Source organism: Phoca vitulina, unplaced genomic scaffold (genome assembly GCF_004348235.1).
Source record: "Phoca vitulina isolate PV1807 unplaced genomic scaffold, GSC_HSeal_1.0 scaffold6, whole genome shotgun sequence".
Classification (NCBI taxonomy): Eukaryota; Metazoa; Chordata; class Mammalia; order Carnivora; family Phocidae; genus Phoca; species Phoca vitulina.
This window is the reverse complement of record NW_022589709.1, coordinates 70,077,622-70,093,753: the sequence shown is the minus strand read 5'-3', so window position 1 is coordinate 70,093,753 and position 16,132 is coordinate 70,077,622. Positions and strand designations below refer to the sequence as shown.

Here is a 16,132-nt window from a genome sequence, read left to right as displayed (position 1 = left end):
GGTGAGGCTTCAGGGCCACCGAGCTATCCGTTTATGTGTTGGTGTCTCCACTGCATGTCCTTGGCTGATTTTTTTCGGCATTCCTTAAATAAGCAGCCATTGTTTGATTTACTCAGGAGGTACATGCGTCTCTTCTTACCATCAACTGGTGCCCACCGCTGCCATCTGTCCATAGAATGTCAGTGCCGGCCTCCTAGAAACCCCTGGGTCAAGTCAAAACAGAAGGTAAAGCCTGCCTTTTGCTTGAACACAATAGGTGCTCCGTAAATGCTGGTTGAACTAAGGACCCGGGCTCTAATGAAAGAAAAGCATTGACAGGGCGTGGACGGGGCATTTTGGAAGCAAGGCACAGAAAGCCACTCCAATTCATCCAAGTGAAAAGCAGACAAGGGAAAGGATCTCACGGAACTCCCATGGAAACAAAGTACGGAAGGCGAGCTGAGCCTCACAACTCAAGCAGCGGCTGTGTCTCCCGCCCTCTGGGGGATCACGTGACTCCACGCTGCTGTGTGTCTGTGCTGTGCTTCATTTCTTCTCTCTCGGCCCACCCTGGACCTTTGCCCCATTAGCACATGACCCCCTCAGGTCACCCAATAAAAGGAGCCTCTGCTTATTTCTGGGAGAAATGTTAACGGCTCACCTTGGGGGAAGCGGAGGGCTAACATCCTATGGTGGGTGTTAACACCCGCATGTGGGGCTGCTGTGCAGGACGAGGATCATCACTACCAACGATAAACACAAATTCTGCTGGGTGATGTGATACCCCCAAGAAACTAAAGATCATGCATAAGTATTAATCGTAACACCTTTATTTCAGAATGTCTACAGGATTGAATTTCATAGCTATACAACTAACTGATAGCTCCAAATCACAATAATACTGAACCAGAAATACTTTTTATCCTGCACAAAAACGTGGCCTGAGAAATGTTCATTTGAATTTAACTTACTTACGTTTCACATTATACAACTGTACATATAAAAACACGAACACAGTTGGGGAAGACAACGGCTTCCAGATCAAAAGACATCATCCGTAGCAACATCTCACTTACCTTGAGGTCAAAGATTTGACAAGTGTAGTCGAGAAATCAGGAAGCTATAGGAAAATAGAAAAATCCCGTCACCAGATCAATGCAGCAACATTCATTCGTTTTACTATTCTCAGGAAAGCCCCTCAAAGCCTCACTCAGATCCTGTTTAGTGTTACTTGAGACCTACAGTATGCAGTGACATGAGTTCCCAACCCCAGACAGAACGAGAGGAAGTTTCCTAGAGGCAGGCGAGAGTAACCACTGTAGAGCTCAAAGAGCAGAGCCATTCGGTGGAGGGGCTTTAACAAACCCAAAGGGGGCCTGAAGCAATGAAAAACATAAAGGATGACCTTCAGATTTTTTCATTATTTTTAGTAGATTGTTCACAAAAGCAGGGAAATGTACACTAAGAGTTACAATGTAAATGGCTCAAATAAAGCAAAAAAGATGTGTAACTTAAAAGAACAACCTTGACTAGTCGACACCGTGTACCCCACAATGTCTGACAAATGGGATATTATTACCACACATATACTGCTTATAAAATACACAATTTATAAAAAATAATACAGCACCTTTTTTATCCACGTATGATGGAAACCATAAAAGCCCCTTCATGGTAAAAGCACCTCAATCACGTAGGGATAGCCTCAGTCAGCTTATCTCTGCATAAGAACTTTATATTGTGTCCTGAGCAGTCAATTCTATTGATCAGTGGGCCCAAATGACTGCAAAATCTTTTTACATGATAGGAGACACAGAGGGCAACAACATGGCCCTTGAAATCAGTGTTTCTCAAAATACGGTCTGTGGAACAGCACGACTGAATCTCCTGGTGAATTCACTTTAAAATGTAGATCCCCCAGTTCCAAGTGAAGTTCCTTGAATCATAATCTCTGCGGGAAGGTCTGGGAGCCTACAGTTTAGCACTCTTCCCCGAGGATTTCTGGTACAAGTAGAAGTGTGGGAATCACTCTACAAAATCATCGCCTTGAAGTGTAGGCTCAGGGGCGCCTGGGTGGCTCAGTTGGTTAAGGGTCTCTTGATCTCAGCTCAGGTCTTGATCTCAGGGCTGTGAGTTCAAACCCCATGCTGGGCTTCATGCTATGTGTGGAGGCTACTTTAAAAAAAAAAAAAATGAAGTGTAGGCTCAGCCACCCAGTCAGGAGGTAACTGGCCAGGCCTGTGAATTAACCCCTTCCTGCACTTGTTCCTAATATGCCCGGTAAGGCGGTACTACTCCTGGTTTTGACATTTCTAATTAGTCTTATCACAGGAAAAGGATTCTGACATATAATAAACTCTAACAAGCTCTAATTAATTTTAAAAAGAGCATAAGATTTCGAAGCCATATATGTGAAGTTCAAAGCAATGGATGCCTGCAGAGTGTTTAAAAAAAAATACTGTGGTGGCTAACATAATAAAATTTAAAAAAATAAAAATAAAAAAAATACTGAGTGACCAGAGGATTTCTTGGGAATGGGAAGAAAATACGTATCAAAGCAGTCTTGTAGGAGAGGCAGAATGCAGCTTACATCCAGAATGGGGAAATGCAAATCTATTAAAAATTGGCTGGGTGTTTAAGCTAGGCCTTAACACTCCTTTTTTTTTTTTTTTTTTTTTTTTGAGAGAGAGAGTGAGAGAGCACAAGAGGGGGGAGCGGGAGAGGGAGAAGCAGACTCCCTGCTGAGCAGGAAGCCTGACTCGGAACTCGATCCCGGGACTCCAGGATCATGACCTGAGCCGAAGGCAGTCGCTTAACCGACTGAGCCACCCAGGCGCCCTAAGCTAGGCTTTAACACTCTCGAGGGAGAGACTGAAAACTACTGGCAAACACATTTTGTATGGCCAGCACAAGTTTTAAACAATTCTGAATTATTGCTAACCTATAAAAACTGGGAGAATTCTTTTCTTTAAAAAAATCTGTCTTTTCCTACCAAACTGGTGGAGTCGCTAGAAAGGCCAGCCACACGGCCACAGTGTGGAGGACCTGGGCAGCAGCTACCCACCTTTACAAAGGTGTGCAGCCCCACCGTCTCGCAGCGGCCACCTGCCCGCGTGACTCATCAGATCACCTGACAGGTGCCCAAAGCCATTTGCACTGGCCACCCCGGCTCCAGGCAATTAGGGCAAAAATTCAGCCTCTCCGTGCTTCACTATTTCTAGTTCTAACAAAAATTCTTGCTACAAAGATCCTTTCCTACTTTGGAAGTGTTGAGAAAGAAATCAGATAATGTCTGAAAATCACCTAGAATTCACTATAGCGTTCTCATCCCTAGCTGCCTATTGGAACCACCTAGGGAGCTTTAGAAAATACGGACACCGGGTTCCAGCCCCAGAGATCCTGCTGTATTGCTCTGGGACGTAACCCCGGGCAGCAGCGGATGGTGCATAAAGCTCCCCAGGTGGTTCTAATGAACACCCAAGGCTGAGAACTCCTGCCTTCAGAGGATGCACGGTGTTGAGTGTGAAGCAGTAAGTTCATTCCAATGTCAACCTCCAAATATGGATTTCTAACCTCTCACCTTTGTGATAATTTACATCACCTTTTATTTTGTGAAATGGGATATTATTCCAAAAGCCTACCAAATGCCATTTACAAACTGGAAAAGGAAGTCAAAGTGTGTTCTGGTTTCTACCATTCCTTTTCCCTCCAACACACCTGAAGAATGAAACACTAAAAAAATAAGGAGAATTATCCTAAGGGACAAAACTCAAGCAGCACAAACAGCTCAAACACAGTAAGAAGAAGCTCACACTGGCAGGCTTGAATGAACAAATAAAATTGTTTTGAAATTCATCACTGCACTAAGTGGAAAAATATTCAAATATTTAAAAAAAAAAAAAGATTTCCCCAAGTCTTTCCAGTAATGGCCCAATTTTTATCTTAAGCAGATAAATTCCAAATTATTGCCTCTCTTCAAGCTTTCTGTTAGGTAGTGTGCGTTTATATTTTGGCTTCTAATCACGGGAAATGCAAACTACTGTCACCTAATTTTCAAACAGTCATACTACCCTCCAATGCATCTGAAAAGTACATTTTCAAAATGGTTTCACATAATAACACTTCTGTTTACAAGACTTCTACTCTGCAAGAGGTAGCATACTGCACTTGATAGACATGATCTCAAATCGGTCCAACAACCTCATGAAGTTAATCCCATAACCCCGTTGTACAATTAAAAAGAAAGAGCTTCAGAAAGATTGAAAATTATGTACATGATCGATCACTAAGCTGGTGGGCGGCAACACTTGCACTCACAGGTCTGTCAAATTCCCACACCTGTGCTTTTCGCACTAAACTGCCCCCCGCTTGCCCTTCCGTGTTTAATCATCACGAGACAGAGACATCTGTGCCCAGTGAAACACAGGCTAACGATCTGCTCCACATCTCACAATGCCGAAGTTACACGCTGCCTCCCCGCTCCCCACGCCACGTTCTTTCAGGAGACCAAATGACACAGCTGACATGTTACGTTACAGAATCTATACTGATGGCCCTTAGGTAGTGCTTATGGGTAGATATCAAATGCTCCCGATTTCTGAGAATCAAACATGACTCTAAATACGGCTTAGCTTCAACACAGGCCTGGTACATTCCTTTCTGTTGTCGGCCACCCAGGCATCAGGCATCAGGTTCAACTCCTTTATCTGTCCCCAAATCTTCTCATGAATCCTATGAGCAATGATGCTGATAACATGGGCACCAGTGCCACTCGCCAGGCCTCTAGCCTGTCCTTTGCTTCCCTGACATCGTCACCAGGCAATCAGCAAGACATCCTGAAGAAGGGCAGACGTCACCTTCTATGGGTTTTTTCCTTTATTTGTAAATCATAAAGACACTGTGCCATAAAAATCCCTCTAGAAGGTCTCATATCCAAGAGGGCCACTATCTGAGGCAGGCTCCCAGGGGAGGACATCGTTTCACGTCCTGGCAGGAAGGCCTCCTCTTCTTTAAGCTGCCGACACTGTATCCTTAAGCTTGTATTTGGAAAACTGCATGCATCAGTGATGTGTTATGGCCAAGAAGTGATTCCCGAGCAGAAGTAGCACACCACAGCTCCCCTGCAACAGAAAGCAAACAGGCTTTGTCACCTAATAAACATGTCTCGCCAATCAATACTTATTTGCCTCTTTTCTGAAGCAACTCTTAAAAGTCACTTGAACGCTATCACTATGGATAATTCTTGAAGAAACTGCATTTCTGCCTCCTAATGATCTTTGAACAAAGCTGGCATCTTATTTTATTAAGTCCAGTGACCCAGAGGAGCTGGTTCAAAGGGGAGTCAAGACAGAGCTAGAGCTGAGGGCTTCATCATTCCAGTGTGAAAGAACTCTGCTATGTTATCAAACCTCACCAAGCCCCATCTCCCAACTGCCAGTGGCAAGAACAAACAGATGTCAGGGCTATTTGTTTTATTCAAAAATGACAGGAAATCAAAAATCTATCAAATGGACGTGTCAGCTGCAACACCACAAGCATATTGGTTAGTGAGATTTATGTACCTCCCTTTTGGCTCATGACAAAATCACCTTCTAAGCTTTCTAATTTTCAAATGCCCACGTAGATACACAGGCCAGAGAGAGTTCTGGGGAGTATCTTGAGGACTGGGCACCATATACAAGGTGGTCACAATCTATGTGAATTTAAATTAGGCAAATGTGAAATGGGGTATGATATAAAAATAGTAAATGTCTCCCTATGCAAATTCATCCAAATCCCACAGAATTTTTTTTTTAATTAAGAACTGCAAAATTCCCAAACTGGCAAATTGAGTCCGCTGTACTACACAGCACCTAGACCTCCGCCACATCAGAGAGCTGCTTTATCCGCTAAACAAAATGCCTACTGTTCTACTCCCTTGTGCACGTGCACTGGAACTTCATGAACAATGGTAATGACGACGGTTGCTGCTATTTTAACTTCATTGTTGTGATAATTTCAATGCTATTTTAGGCCTTAAAATAAAATCATCCGGGTGGTGAGGTTAGAGCTAATACAGAGAAAATAAACTGTCACACTATTAACTTTGAAATACATATCCAATGCCATATCAAAAAGGTAAACCACCACCACAAGGCTCCTTGATCATAACTGAGGATGGGGCATGCTCGAACCTAGGGGACAGAAAGCTTTTCCTTAAAAGACCAGACAGGAAATATTTTAAGCCTTGCAGGAGAGGAGCGCTCTGTCACAGCTATTCACTCCGGTGTTGCAGCCATAAGAAAGCCAGAGACATAGCTGTGTTCCCAATAAAACTTTATTTACAAAAGCAGATGGCAGGTTGGATTTGGCCTGAGGGCAATAACTGACTGACCCTTCCTCTACAGCCTTAGACCTGATATCTACCCCCTTCCTTTAAATGTGACATTTTATTGCTCATAAAAACAATCCTTCTCCCATTTTCCGTAGAGCCAATTTTGAGAAAAGAAGTTCCATTAAAACAGGCATATTTCAAGCTTGCCAAAACTCTGTAATAATAGTCAAGAAAAAAAAAGGGAAGCAATAAGCTGGCAAAAACACGGCAGCAACATCAAAGCCTTAAAATGTTCTATATCATCTTTTTTGCGATGCTTACATAACTATGTATTTGTCAAAACCCACCAAACTGTACACTTAAAATTGGTCAATTTAATTGTACATAAATAATACTTCAATAAAGTGGATATTGAAAAAGTGCTTAAAGCCTCGGCAACAGGCTCTAATTTGGATTAGATTTATGTGGTAAGAGTACATATCCGTTACTTCACATTTGCCCCTCTGGGTCATGAATTAAGAGAGCTTGAATTATGTAAATCCTTCGAAACCTCTGTTGCATTAAATGCCCTGAATACAACTGTCCCACACTAAACTCCTGGTAGTACCCAGACCTCAACCACTTCACTTGAAAGAGGAGAACAAGTTGCTTTTAGAAACAATGCAAAGCCCCGAGTTCATGGCTCAGCTTTCAACCACAGTAAAAACAAAACAAATAAACAAATGAAAAGAGCATGGGTAATTTATGACAACAGGTGAGGCTTGTTGAATTTCCTCATTTCACTTAAAATCAAAAACACAAGTTGGTGTGAGTGTCATCTCTGTTCTTTTCAGTTGTCTTTCCTCCAGTGTGGAGCATGTCACCATTTAAACAGAAAAAAAAAAAATTAAACAGGACGTGCGTGAGATGCTAAAATCAGGGAAAAGCCATACAAGAAAATCATTCCTCTGATTAATCTAAAGACAACAAAATATATGACAATAATTTGAAAACTCCAGCTATTAGCTTCCTCAGTGCCCTTGTATTTCATCATCTGTCTCTACTCAGAGACAAGACGTCGTTTAAAGCAACTGTTCTCAGTGTGGGCCCTGGACCAGCAGCAGCAGCATCACCTGGGAGCCTGCTAGAACTACAAATCCTCGGACAGCACCCCAGATCTACTGACTCAGAAACTCTGAGAGTGGGACCCACCAGTCCATGTTTAACAAATCCTCCAGATGATTCTGATATTCAAGGACGTTCCAAATCATTAATTTGAAGTTTGAAAACCAATGTTTACTTATAAGTGGAGTCCTGTCACATTCTCTCATTTAACCTGGAGCTGACCTTAGACCTCACCCTTAGGAGTAAGATGGGATCCGCACTCAAGTGCGTGAGCTCTAGAGCTACTTGGTGAGCCTCACAAAAATGCCTCAAGAATTTTGTTCAAGAACAGAGTAGATGTAGGAACACAGCATATTTAGATTTCACTTCAACATGTTTGAGCACCTGCCATGTGCTGTGCTTGTGCTAAATGAAATTATCTTATTTAGCCTCCCCAGTCATGAATAAATCTATTCACAGGCCTGGCTAGCGTGTGTTCAATGCCGAAGAACTTGTACATAAATGTTCATTTTGCTTTTTCTTTGGTTAATTGTTCTCAAACTGTATTGTATATCACAATTAGAGTCCAAAGTTGCTTCTCAGATGTTAAAAATCCCAGTCCAATAAATTTGGTAAGAGGCAAATCCATTACACTCATTTATTTTAGGCTCTGGCTCTTTCTTAAATAACTTTGTTCTGTCCTTTCCACTATAGAGACCATTCTCCTTCGTGTAGACAGTAAAAACTTAAGGAAAAAAAAATTAATTCTAAAACCCCCCCGCTACCTGTGACGCCGGCAGCATTTGTCCTCAATTCGAGGTGCCAAGTGCCTTTCCCCCATGCTCTACAGACCACACACGGTGCTCGTCACGCACAGCACCCTCACCCAGAGCCCACAAGTATTCTCAAGCTGCCAGAACCCTTCTCCATAGCGTTTCAGGTAGCCACTCCCAACCAGTGGAAGTACTGATGACCAATAAAATATATTATTTCACTGGCCAATCAGAACATGCCCCTTTCTTGTTTCTCTTTCTGCTTCAGATACAGCTTTTAAACCCCTCCTTTCATTGTTCCCAGAATAAAATTAAGTTTCTGTTAATCCTGAACCACAGTCTACAAATCTAGACCTTGAGGGTCGCAATCACGCTGGATTGTGCTGAGCAGTTTAAACAATTTGAATGCAGCTGTAACCCAGTACGTGGTACCAAACTGCTCTGAAAATCAAAGAAACAAAGTAAATGAAGGTGCTGAAGAGATAACAAAACACCTGTGAAACAGTATGCTCTGCCCGTAACTGGGAAATGTACAGCATGAGTAGCCCAGGGAGGCCAATGCATCATACAGGGCTTAAAGGCATGAAAACATGGCTGGAGTAAATAATTCTGATTTTGCTTTCGGTACTCACTGATGATTCTTTATTCGGCTAAGGGGGCACCACACTGTTCCTTCAGCAGCATCTCCATTATTCTAATTCCCTAGAGAGAGAAGAAAGAACCATCAGAACGCCACAGTTTGTGAACAAACACTTTTACATTCATCACGACCCCTTCCCTTCAAGAAATCCAAGTCGCGGCCCTATACTCATTTCAGAAAAGTAAGCTCATAGTCATACCTTACATTTTTATAATATTTTTCTCACCAATTTCACGTCCATTTTCTCTATATGGGCTCAGAATTAGTCAAGGGAAGCAGGCACAGGAGAGTTTAGAATCTCCATTTTAAACAACAGAAAACAGGCCAAGAGAAGGTAAGTCACTTCTTGAAAGTGGCCCAGCTGCTAAGGGGCATTGCCAGAGCTGGAATAATAATGGCAATAATGAGTACTTACTGAGCACTTACGAATGCGCTACACTGGCTGCCCGGGTTTGCGTGAGCGTGGTCCTGCGTAGTGGGTGCAGGGTGCACCGCAGAGACCCCTCCAGCACCTGGGCACCCCTTCCCCACCTGCCAGCACTGGGGGCGCGGCCACCCTCAGCCAAAGGGAGCTGCCTTACCTGAGGTCATGTCCCCTGTCCAGGGGCCACCCACATCCAAGGACCGGTGGATATGGGGGCCTGAAGGCCCAGCCTCCTTCCCTCCACTCTGGACACTGAAGGACACCCCAGGTCTAGAGGTCCCCATGGGATCAGCTGAGACCTTCACTGCTCCATCACCACAGTTCGAAGTCCCCTCCTGCCTGATTCCGTTTCCCCCACTCCCTCGTAAGGGCTGTTCCCGAGGGCAGTCACCCTCTGCACGAAAGTCTCTGTCTCTGAGTCTGTGTCCCAAGAGCCAGCCTGGGACACCTAGTTTAATACACACCAAACCCCTGAACAAGTACTATTCTTACTCCCATTTTACAGGTGAGGAAACAGTAACTCTAAGAGGTTCAAGCAATTTTCCCAAAATCATACATCTGTTGAGTAACAACGCAGGGAGAGAACAGAGCCACTCTATTCTGGCTTCAAAGGTTCCCCTGCCCCTTCTCACGTGCTCAACTCCATGACTGCACATCCCCACCTGTCCACGCACCCACCTTGCCAGCCCCGGAGGAAGGAGGACAGCAGATATTCCCTCTTTCCTCCTTCAAGAACAAGTTCTGCAGACCAGGGGATAAACCTTCACGTAGAAAGACAGGATGATGATGTAATTATGAGCTAGAGTTTTAAGGAAGTCAGAGCTGGATCTGGGACTGGGGCGGGAGGGGGTGGGGTGGGGTGGGAATGGGAGACACTGTTCTCAGGGACTAGAAAGTAGTTTACAGGGAATAGGAATGATCTAAGCTAACTTAAAACATAGGTCCCCAGACCGCTCACAGAAACTGAATATACAGGACGACCTCAAGCAGGCCCCAGAGCTGTGCACCTTTAGCAAGCACCCGGCTGATACCCGTGATCGGGCAGGTGCGGTAAACCCTGAGGGAGCTATAAGACAAAAGACTGGGGCTTCCTACTAAGGGTTTATTTTGGGCCAAAGCAAGGGAGCGAGCCTCCAGAGAAGACCATAAAATATATTTAGTGTCAGAGTACACCAAACAAAATGTAACATATCCATGAGGTTTCAGATGCTCCCTCAGAGCTGAGGGGACAGCAAGGCCAAAGGGGGAGTGCGGCTGCACACCAGAACCTGGAGGGGAACCCACAGAAGCACACAGGGGTCCCCACGCCTTACTGAGAGCCGCACCGTCCGCATTTCTGGGGCTGGGGCCTGGAACCTGTAGATTTGTAATATACCTCATGTGGTTCTGAAGCCCAACTGGTTCATTTACTAGAATTTGTGAATGGCAGCCTGACACCACCTCGAAGATCCCTCCCAGCCCTGCCAGTCTGAGAATGCATTTCGGAAGATACGGTACACACTGCCCTCTGGTACTCTTAGAGCCACTCTCCTTGCAAAGAATTAGGGGGAGGAGGAGGGGAGTGGGGACAAAACCACCAGTGCAATGAAATTTAACCTCATTCTTACCCTAAGATCTAAATGCTCTCATTTCTGCTCTCATTCACTCATCAACAAATCCACTCAACAAATATTATGCACCTACTGTGTGCACTGGAGATCAAATGGTGAACAAACAAGATAAAGCCCCTGCCAACACTGAGCTTACAATCTAGTAGTTTTCATTCCCCTTGTTTCCATTTATTTGTTTGTTTCAACAAAACCCTGAAAAATAATTAAATGCCTTCCTTCTATTTTCAGGAAGAATAAGGACAGCCACGTTGATTCCGCTGCAACCTCCTTTTTGCATAAATCTGGCGGTATGTCTTTAAAAATAGGAAAGCACACTCCCTTCTTAGGAAGTGAGCACCGGTGAACTCTCCCCATTCGCCTAAGAAGAATGCCACCACTTATGGAGCTGAACACTAATTGACGTAAGTGAAGACTGTGAGGTTGGCCTTGGGAATTGAAAGACATTATTTATTGAATCAATTATGTTCACAATGTGACAGTTGATTTTTCTTTCCCTTTTTTCCCCCCTCTCTCATACCACTTTAGTCTTTTTAAGGAAAACAGTTAGAAATAGAAGGTGGAGAACAGAGGCAGAGAGAGAGACCTATAAAGTGAATTAAAAAAAAAAAACCCTAACAGGGCGGCCAAACCATTATTTAGTACCTCTCTTTAGTATGGAGGGACCAAATAAAAACCCAATCGATAGAGTCCTTTCAAATAAAGTTCCAATGCTTAAAACTCAACCCCTAGGAGATCAGGCTTAAAGAGGCTAAATTTACACCACTTATCACACAGTGATGTCTGAAATGCAGAGCAAACATTAAGTGAATCCACCTTTATAGATATGGCTTAAAAGCTTTTTGGACTGACAAACCATAAACCAGCTTGATTTTATTATTCCTTTCCCCTCTGAGATTTTTTCTATTACAAGGCTACCTTTCTCTATTTGCCAATGTACAGAGAAGTGAGCCCTCTCACGGTCTCATTTCCCTAATACCAACACTGTGCGGGCCAAGCACATCCCCACAAAGGTGTCCCAGAGTCTCACAGATTGAAAACACTTCACAGATCCCCCACACTAAGAGTCTCTGAGAAATAACTGATTATTGTGGGAAACAAAAAGCTTGTCTGAAGGGGAGCTGGAAAAAATTGTTTTTAAAGGTGGCTCGATCCAGACAGCATATTTATTCTGTTCTCCAACTGATGCTTCCTTAAGAAGCCCTGATTGACCTAGGAGGTCCCAAAGACAGTGGTATTAGACCTTATAAAAATTGCAGAGTTCTAAAGCAGTTCTCAAAAGACACATCTATGGGGCGCTCTTAACAAAACAAGAACAGCTCACTTAATTATCACAAAGATAAAACATGGGTGCAGAATTGGGCACACAAAAGGTACTGGATGTTGATGGATTACAAGACTGATAAACTGATTACTTTCGAATGCCAGGTTGAAAGAGTCTGAATTTTAACGTTACAGTAGCATTCTGCCCAGGAGTTAGGATTCTTCAAAGAGCAGTGGAAAAGGCCAGGATAACAAGGGCTGCCCAGGAGATGAAAGAACAAAACAAGGAAAGAATAAAGAATGAAAGTATTTAAAAAAAAAAGGTGGAAAAGAATGGTGTGAAAAGAATTTGACAGCAGAGGCAGGACCTAAAATGGGTCCCCAAGAATCTGGATTAGCCATAGGGATGTTTACAAAGTGCAGTAATGTCAAATGCTGAAGTTCACATTAGAAAACCACTCACCCTTCGATAAAAACATTTACATCAAGTTGACCTCACGTCTTTTTCTATTTTTTTCATTCGAGTTGGTTTACACAAAACTTTCTGCAAATCTTTTCACTTCCTCTGTGTAGAATCCTAACAGTATGAATTTAAAAGGAAGGATGAGAATATGTCACTCCCTGCTTCAACCCTTCCAGAGTGTCCCATTGCTCTTATAACACATGCACACTCACTATCATGGCTCCAGGGATTTCCGACGAAGGCTGATGCCCTGCAAAGACACAAGCCTGCTTTCCATGCAGGCAGCATGCTCAGTTCCTTTCTCTTTCACGCACTGTTCCCTCCAGCAGGAACATCCCCAGATCTTCCAGTGGCCGACTACCTCCTTGCCATACTGAGATCTCAACTCACCCAGCACCTCCTCAGAGACTCCCGACGGCCCTAGCTAAAACAGCCTGGCCACAGCCTGGTCACACAGCTTGGTCCTACTGTCTTTATAGCACTCATCACGATAAAAAATGATCGTGCTTTTTCAAATATTTTGTACTGTCGGCCATCCCCTCCCCGCAACAGAAAGGAAGCTCCAGGAGAAGGGAGAAACACCTGGCCAGTGGGCATTGTCTGGGGAAAAAGGGAGGAGACCGCATCCAGTTTTCTCAGTAAAAGTAAGAGAAACACTGCTCAAAGCTTCTCCAGGAAGACATCTTTTGCCCATTAAAGCATCTTTTAATCTGATGTAGGTTAATTATTTTACATTTAGGTCTTCCTCATCCATAAAACTAGGATAACACCAAACAACAGTCAAAATTATTGGCATATACTCTACGCCAAGCACTGTGCTGAGTGGTTTACCTGCCATTGGCTTAGTTTACTCTCCTATCTGCCTCAGAGGATTATCTTTTTTTTTTTTTGGATGAGATCTGAGGTTCAGAAAAATTAAGCATCTGGGCCAAAATCGCACAATAACTAACAAGCAAAGCGTCTTGATTTGACCCAAAGCAATCAGGATTGAGAGTCCAGGATCCAGGATGTTTCCGCACAAGGGGGCAGAAGGCATAAATGAGATTGCATATGTGAAAATGCCTATTATACTGCTGGGTACACAGCAGGAGCGTGTTCTTCCCTTCCCTATTTATGATGTTCAAAAAGCCTGATAAATAAATCAGACATTGCAGCCCTGCTCCCAAACTAAATGGCACGATTCTTAATACATGAATCAATATTTAATAACCTCTACAAATTATTTTAAATACAATGCTTTTCAAGTAGGAATATCTGACAGGATGTATGACCTCAATATAATTTTCCCATAGCAGCTAAAAAACTCTCGCGTAAGATTCATTTTTATTTTGATAAGTAACCCAAAATCTTTAGGTGTAACTGCAGAACATTAACAGATATAATAACTCAGATGTCTGTGCTTCACGTTATAAAACTCCCTCTCTCCTTAAAGAGAATATTTAATCTCACAACTGGTTGTGGAAAAGAATATACCCCCAAATAATAAAAACTAAGAATTGGAAAGGACGATATAATATCTAGTCCAGAGAGCAGTCTTTGCAAGGAACTGTGGGTGATGCACCTGAGTCAGAGAGGTGTCCCAGGATCAAATACCAGGATGAAAGATGACCAAGCCACTTCCCTCTTGCCAGTTCTCAAATAAACTCTGACGTGGCATGAACAGGTTAGTGGCTAAAAGGCATTTAGGCATTGGTGTTTGCCTATTTTATGAAATTCCTTCCCCAACCCTCCAGTGTAACCCCATTAGTCTATTTTCATTTTTAGTTTTTTTAAACGACATATATATAATTTTATTTTTCCTGACTTGGACTATATGGCTTTTTCACCACTAACTAACCAACAGGGCAGCCTCCAACCTAGTGCCACATGCCATCCATGACATTTCTGACAAACGATCTTCTGTTGCCTGCTTAGAAACCCCCAAGGAGGGGAGGCTTTCTACCTCTATTCCATCTGTCAGTCCTCATTATAAGGCAGTCTTCCCAACACTGAGGCGGCACTGCCTCAGTGCCTGGCACACTGAAGGGGCCCAGTACCAACTCTTTTAACAAACAAACTAAAACACAAGGCTCCTATCACTTCCCTTTATCAGCACTTATTCACTATTCATCAAATTGAAGCACAGTCATAATTCCGCCTTGCTTCTTCCCTGTTCTGAGAGATAAAATGATTACCAGCATGCTTGTTGTCTCTAACAGAATAAATCAATCCACTAGATGCCCAAATAATTCTCCTTTTGCTTTGATCTCTCCCCTTCTTTTCACCCACATTCATATTAATTTCTGTACGTCAACAATTTTCTTTACATGTAAGGCCAGCCTACTGCATCTTCATATCTCATGTGTCCTTTGAAGGAAATATAATTTTCAAAAGCCATATTTCAGTCAAAAACCCATCACACCAAATCTCACCAATACTGAAATTATCTCAGTTAATCGTCTCAAGAGTCCCCTGAACTAAAAGACACGTTCACTCTCACCATTTCCAGGTAAGGAAACTGGGCCTCAAAGAGGAGAGTAACTTGCTCAGGGTCACAGAGTGAGTAAGTGACCAACCTGAAATTTAAACCTGGATTTCTCCAACTCTTTCCACAATGGGTATTTACCTCAATGGGTTTGTTTGTGGACCCATACAATGGGTGGAGGGAGGTGAGCAAGCACGCCTCCTTGCAGGATTGCTGTGAGGATTCACTGAGGCAACATATAAAGCTACTGATACATGACAGACTTTTGTCAGGCATTCCCACCCTTTCTCCCTGCGGCCTGAAAAGCGACTATTGATTTCTTTGCAGACCCAAATCTGACTACAGGCCCCTCACAGTGGGACTCCCACAACCAGGCACCCCCCCGTTCAGTGGATGGTCAGTGACCCAGAGGATATGTCAGCAAGGGCTCACCTCATGCCTGGATCAGATTTCTCCAAGCACATTTCACCTGATCTTCACATCACCTCTAAGAGTTACTAAAACTTCCGTTTGACAACACTGAGCCCCACAGAGTAAGCCAGCTTTCTCTAGGTCACAGGGTCTTCAGCAAAAGGAACAGAACTAGAATCCAAATCACAGGAAAGAACTATTTATAGAAAGACTATGGCCCTACTAGGCTGTGCCAAGCACATTATAGGCCTGGTCTCATTTAAGCCTCACACTCAACGTACAAGTCAGTGACGTGAAGAAAATGAGACTCACAGAGGCTCAGAAACTTGACCAACAGCACCCAGCTATGTAAGTGCAGAATCCAGAGTCACACCCAGGTTTTTGTGACTGAGCCCACAATACATCACCTCCTTAAAAAGGTACATTTGCAGGCTTCTCTTAGTCAAATCCCCAAAAAATGACATGTTGCCCTAGGCATAGTCCTTCCTGCCATCCCAAAGTTATTTCCATCTACATCTGGGTGATTTTAATTTATCTATTTAGGGGAGGCGGGCTGAAACGAAGCTACATGTAATTCTTGAAACTGCCCTAAGGATAAAAGCACCTCATCTCATCTCCAAATGCGCTTTGTTTTCTGTTCATACCAAGTGAAGCTCTCCCATGAACTAGGAAGAAGCTGGAGGACAGGCACATGCACAGGTAACATTTCTAT

At 43.4% G+C, this 16,132-nt stretch overlaps 1 protein-coding gene across 1 annotated transcript in view; it reads right to left on the bottom strand.

Moving 5' to 3' along the window:
• Nucleotides 1-2,857: 2,857 nt before the first annotated feature.
• Nucleotides 2,858-16,132, bottom strand: part of PRELID2 (PRELI domain containing 2) — a 60,512-nt gene continuing 47,237 nt past the window's right edge. Inside the window, exons 6-7 of the mRNA XM_032404449.1 lie at nt 8,781-8,850; nt 2,858-5,099 (exon numbers count right to left, since the gene is read on the bottom strand). Coding sequence (XP_032260340.1) covers nt 8,791-8,850 — 60 coding nt within the window. The 3' untranslated portion in view covers nt 2,858-5,099; nt 8,781-8,790. The remainder of the gene's footprint in view (nt 5,100-8,780; nt 8,851-16,132) is intronic.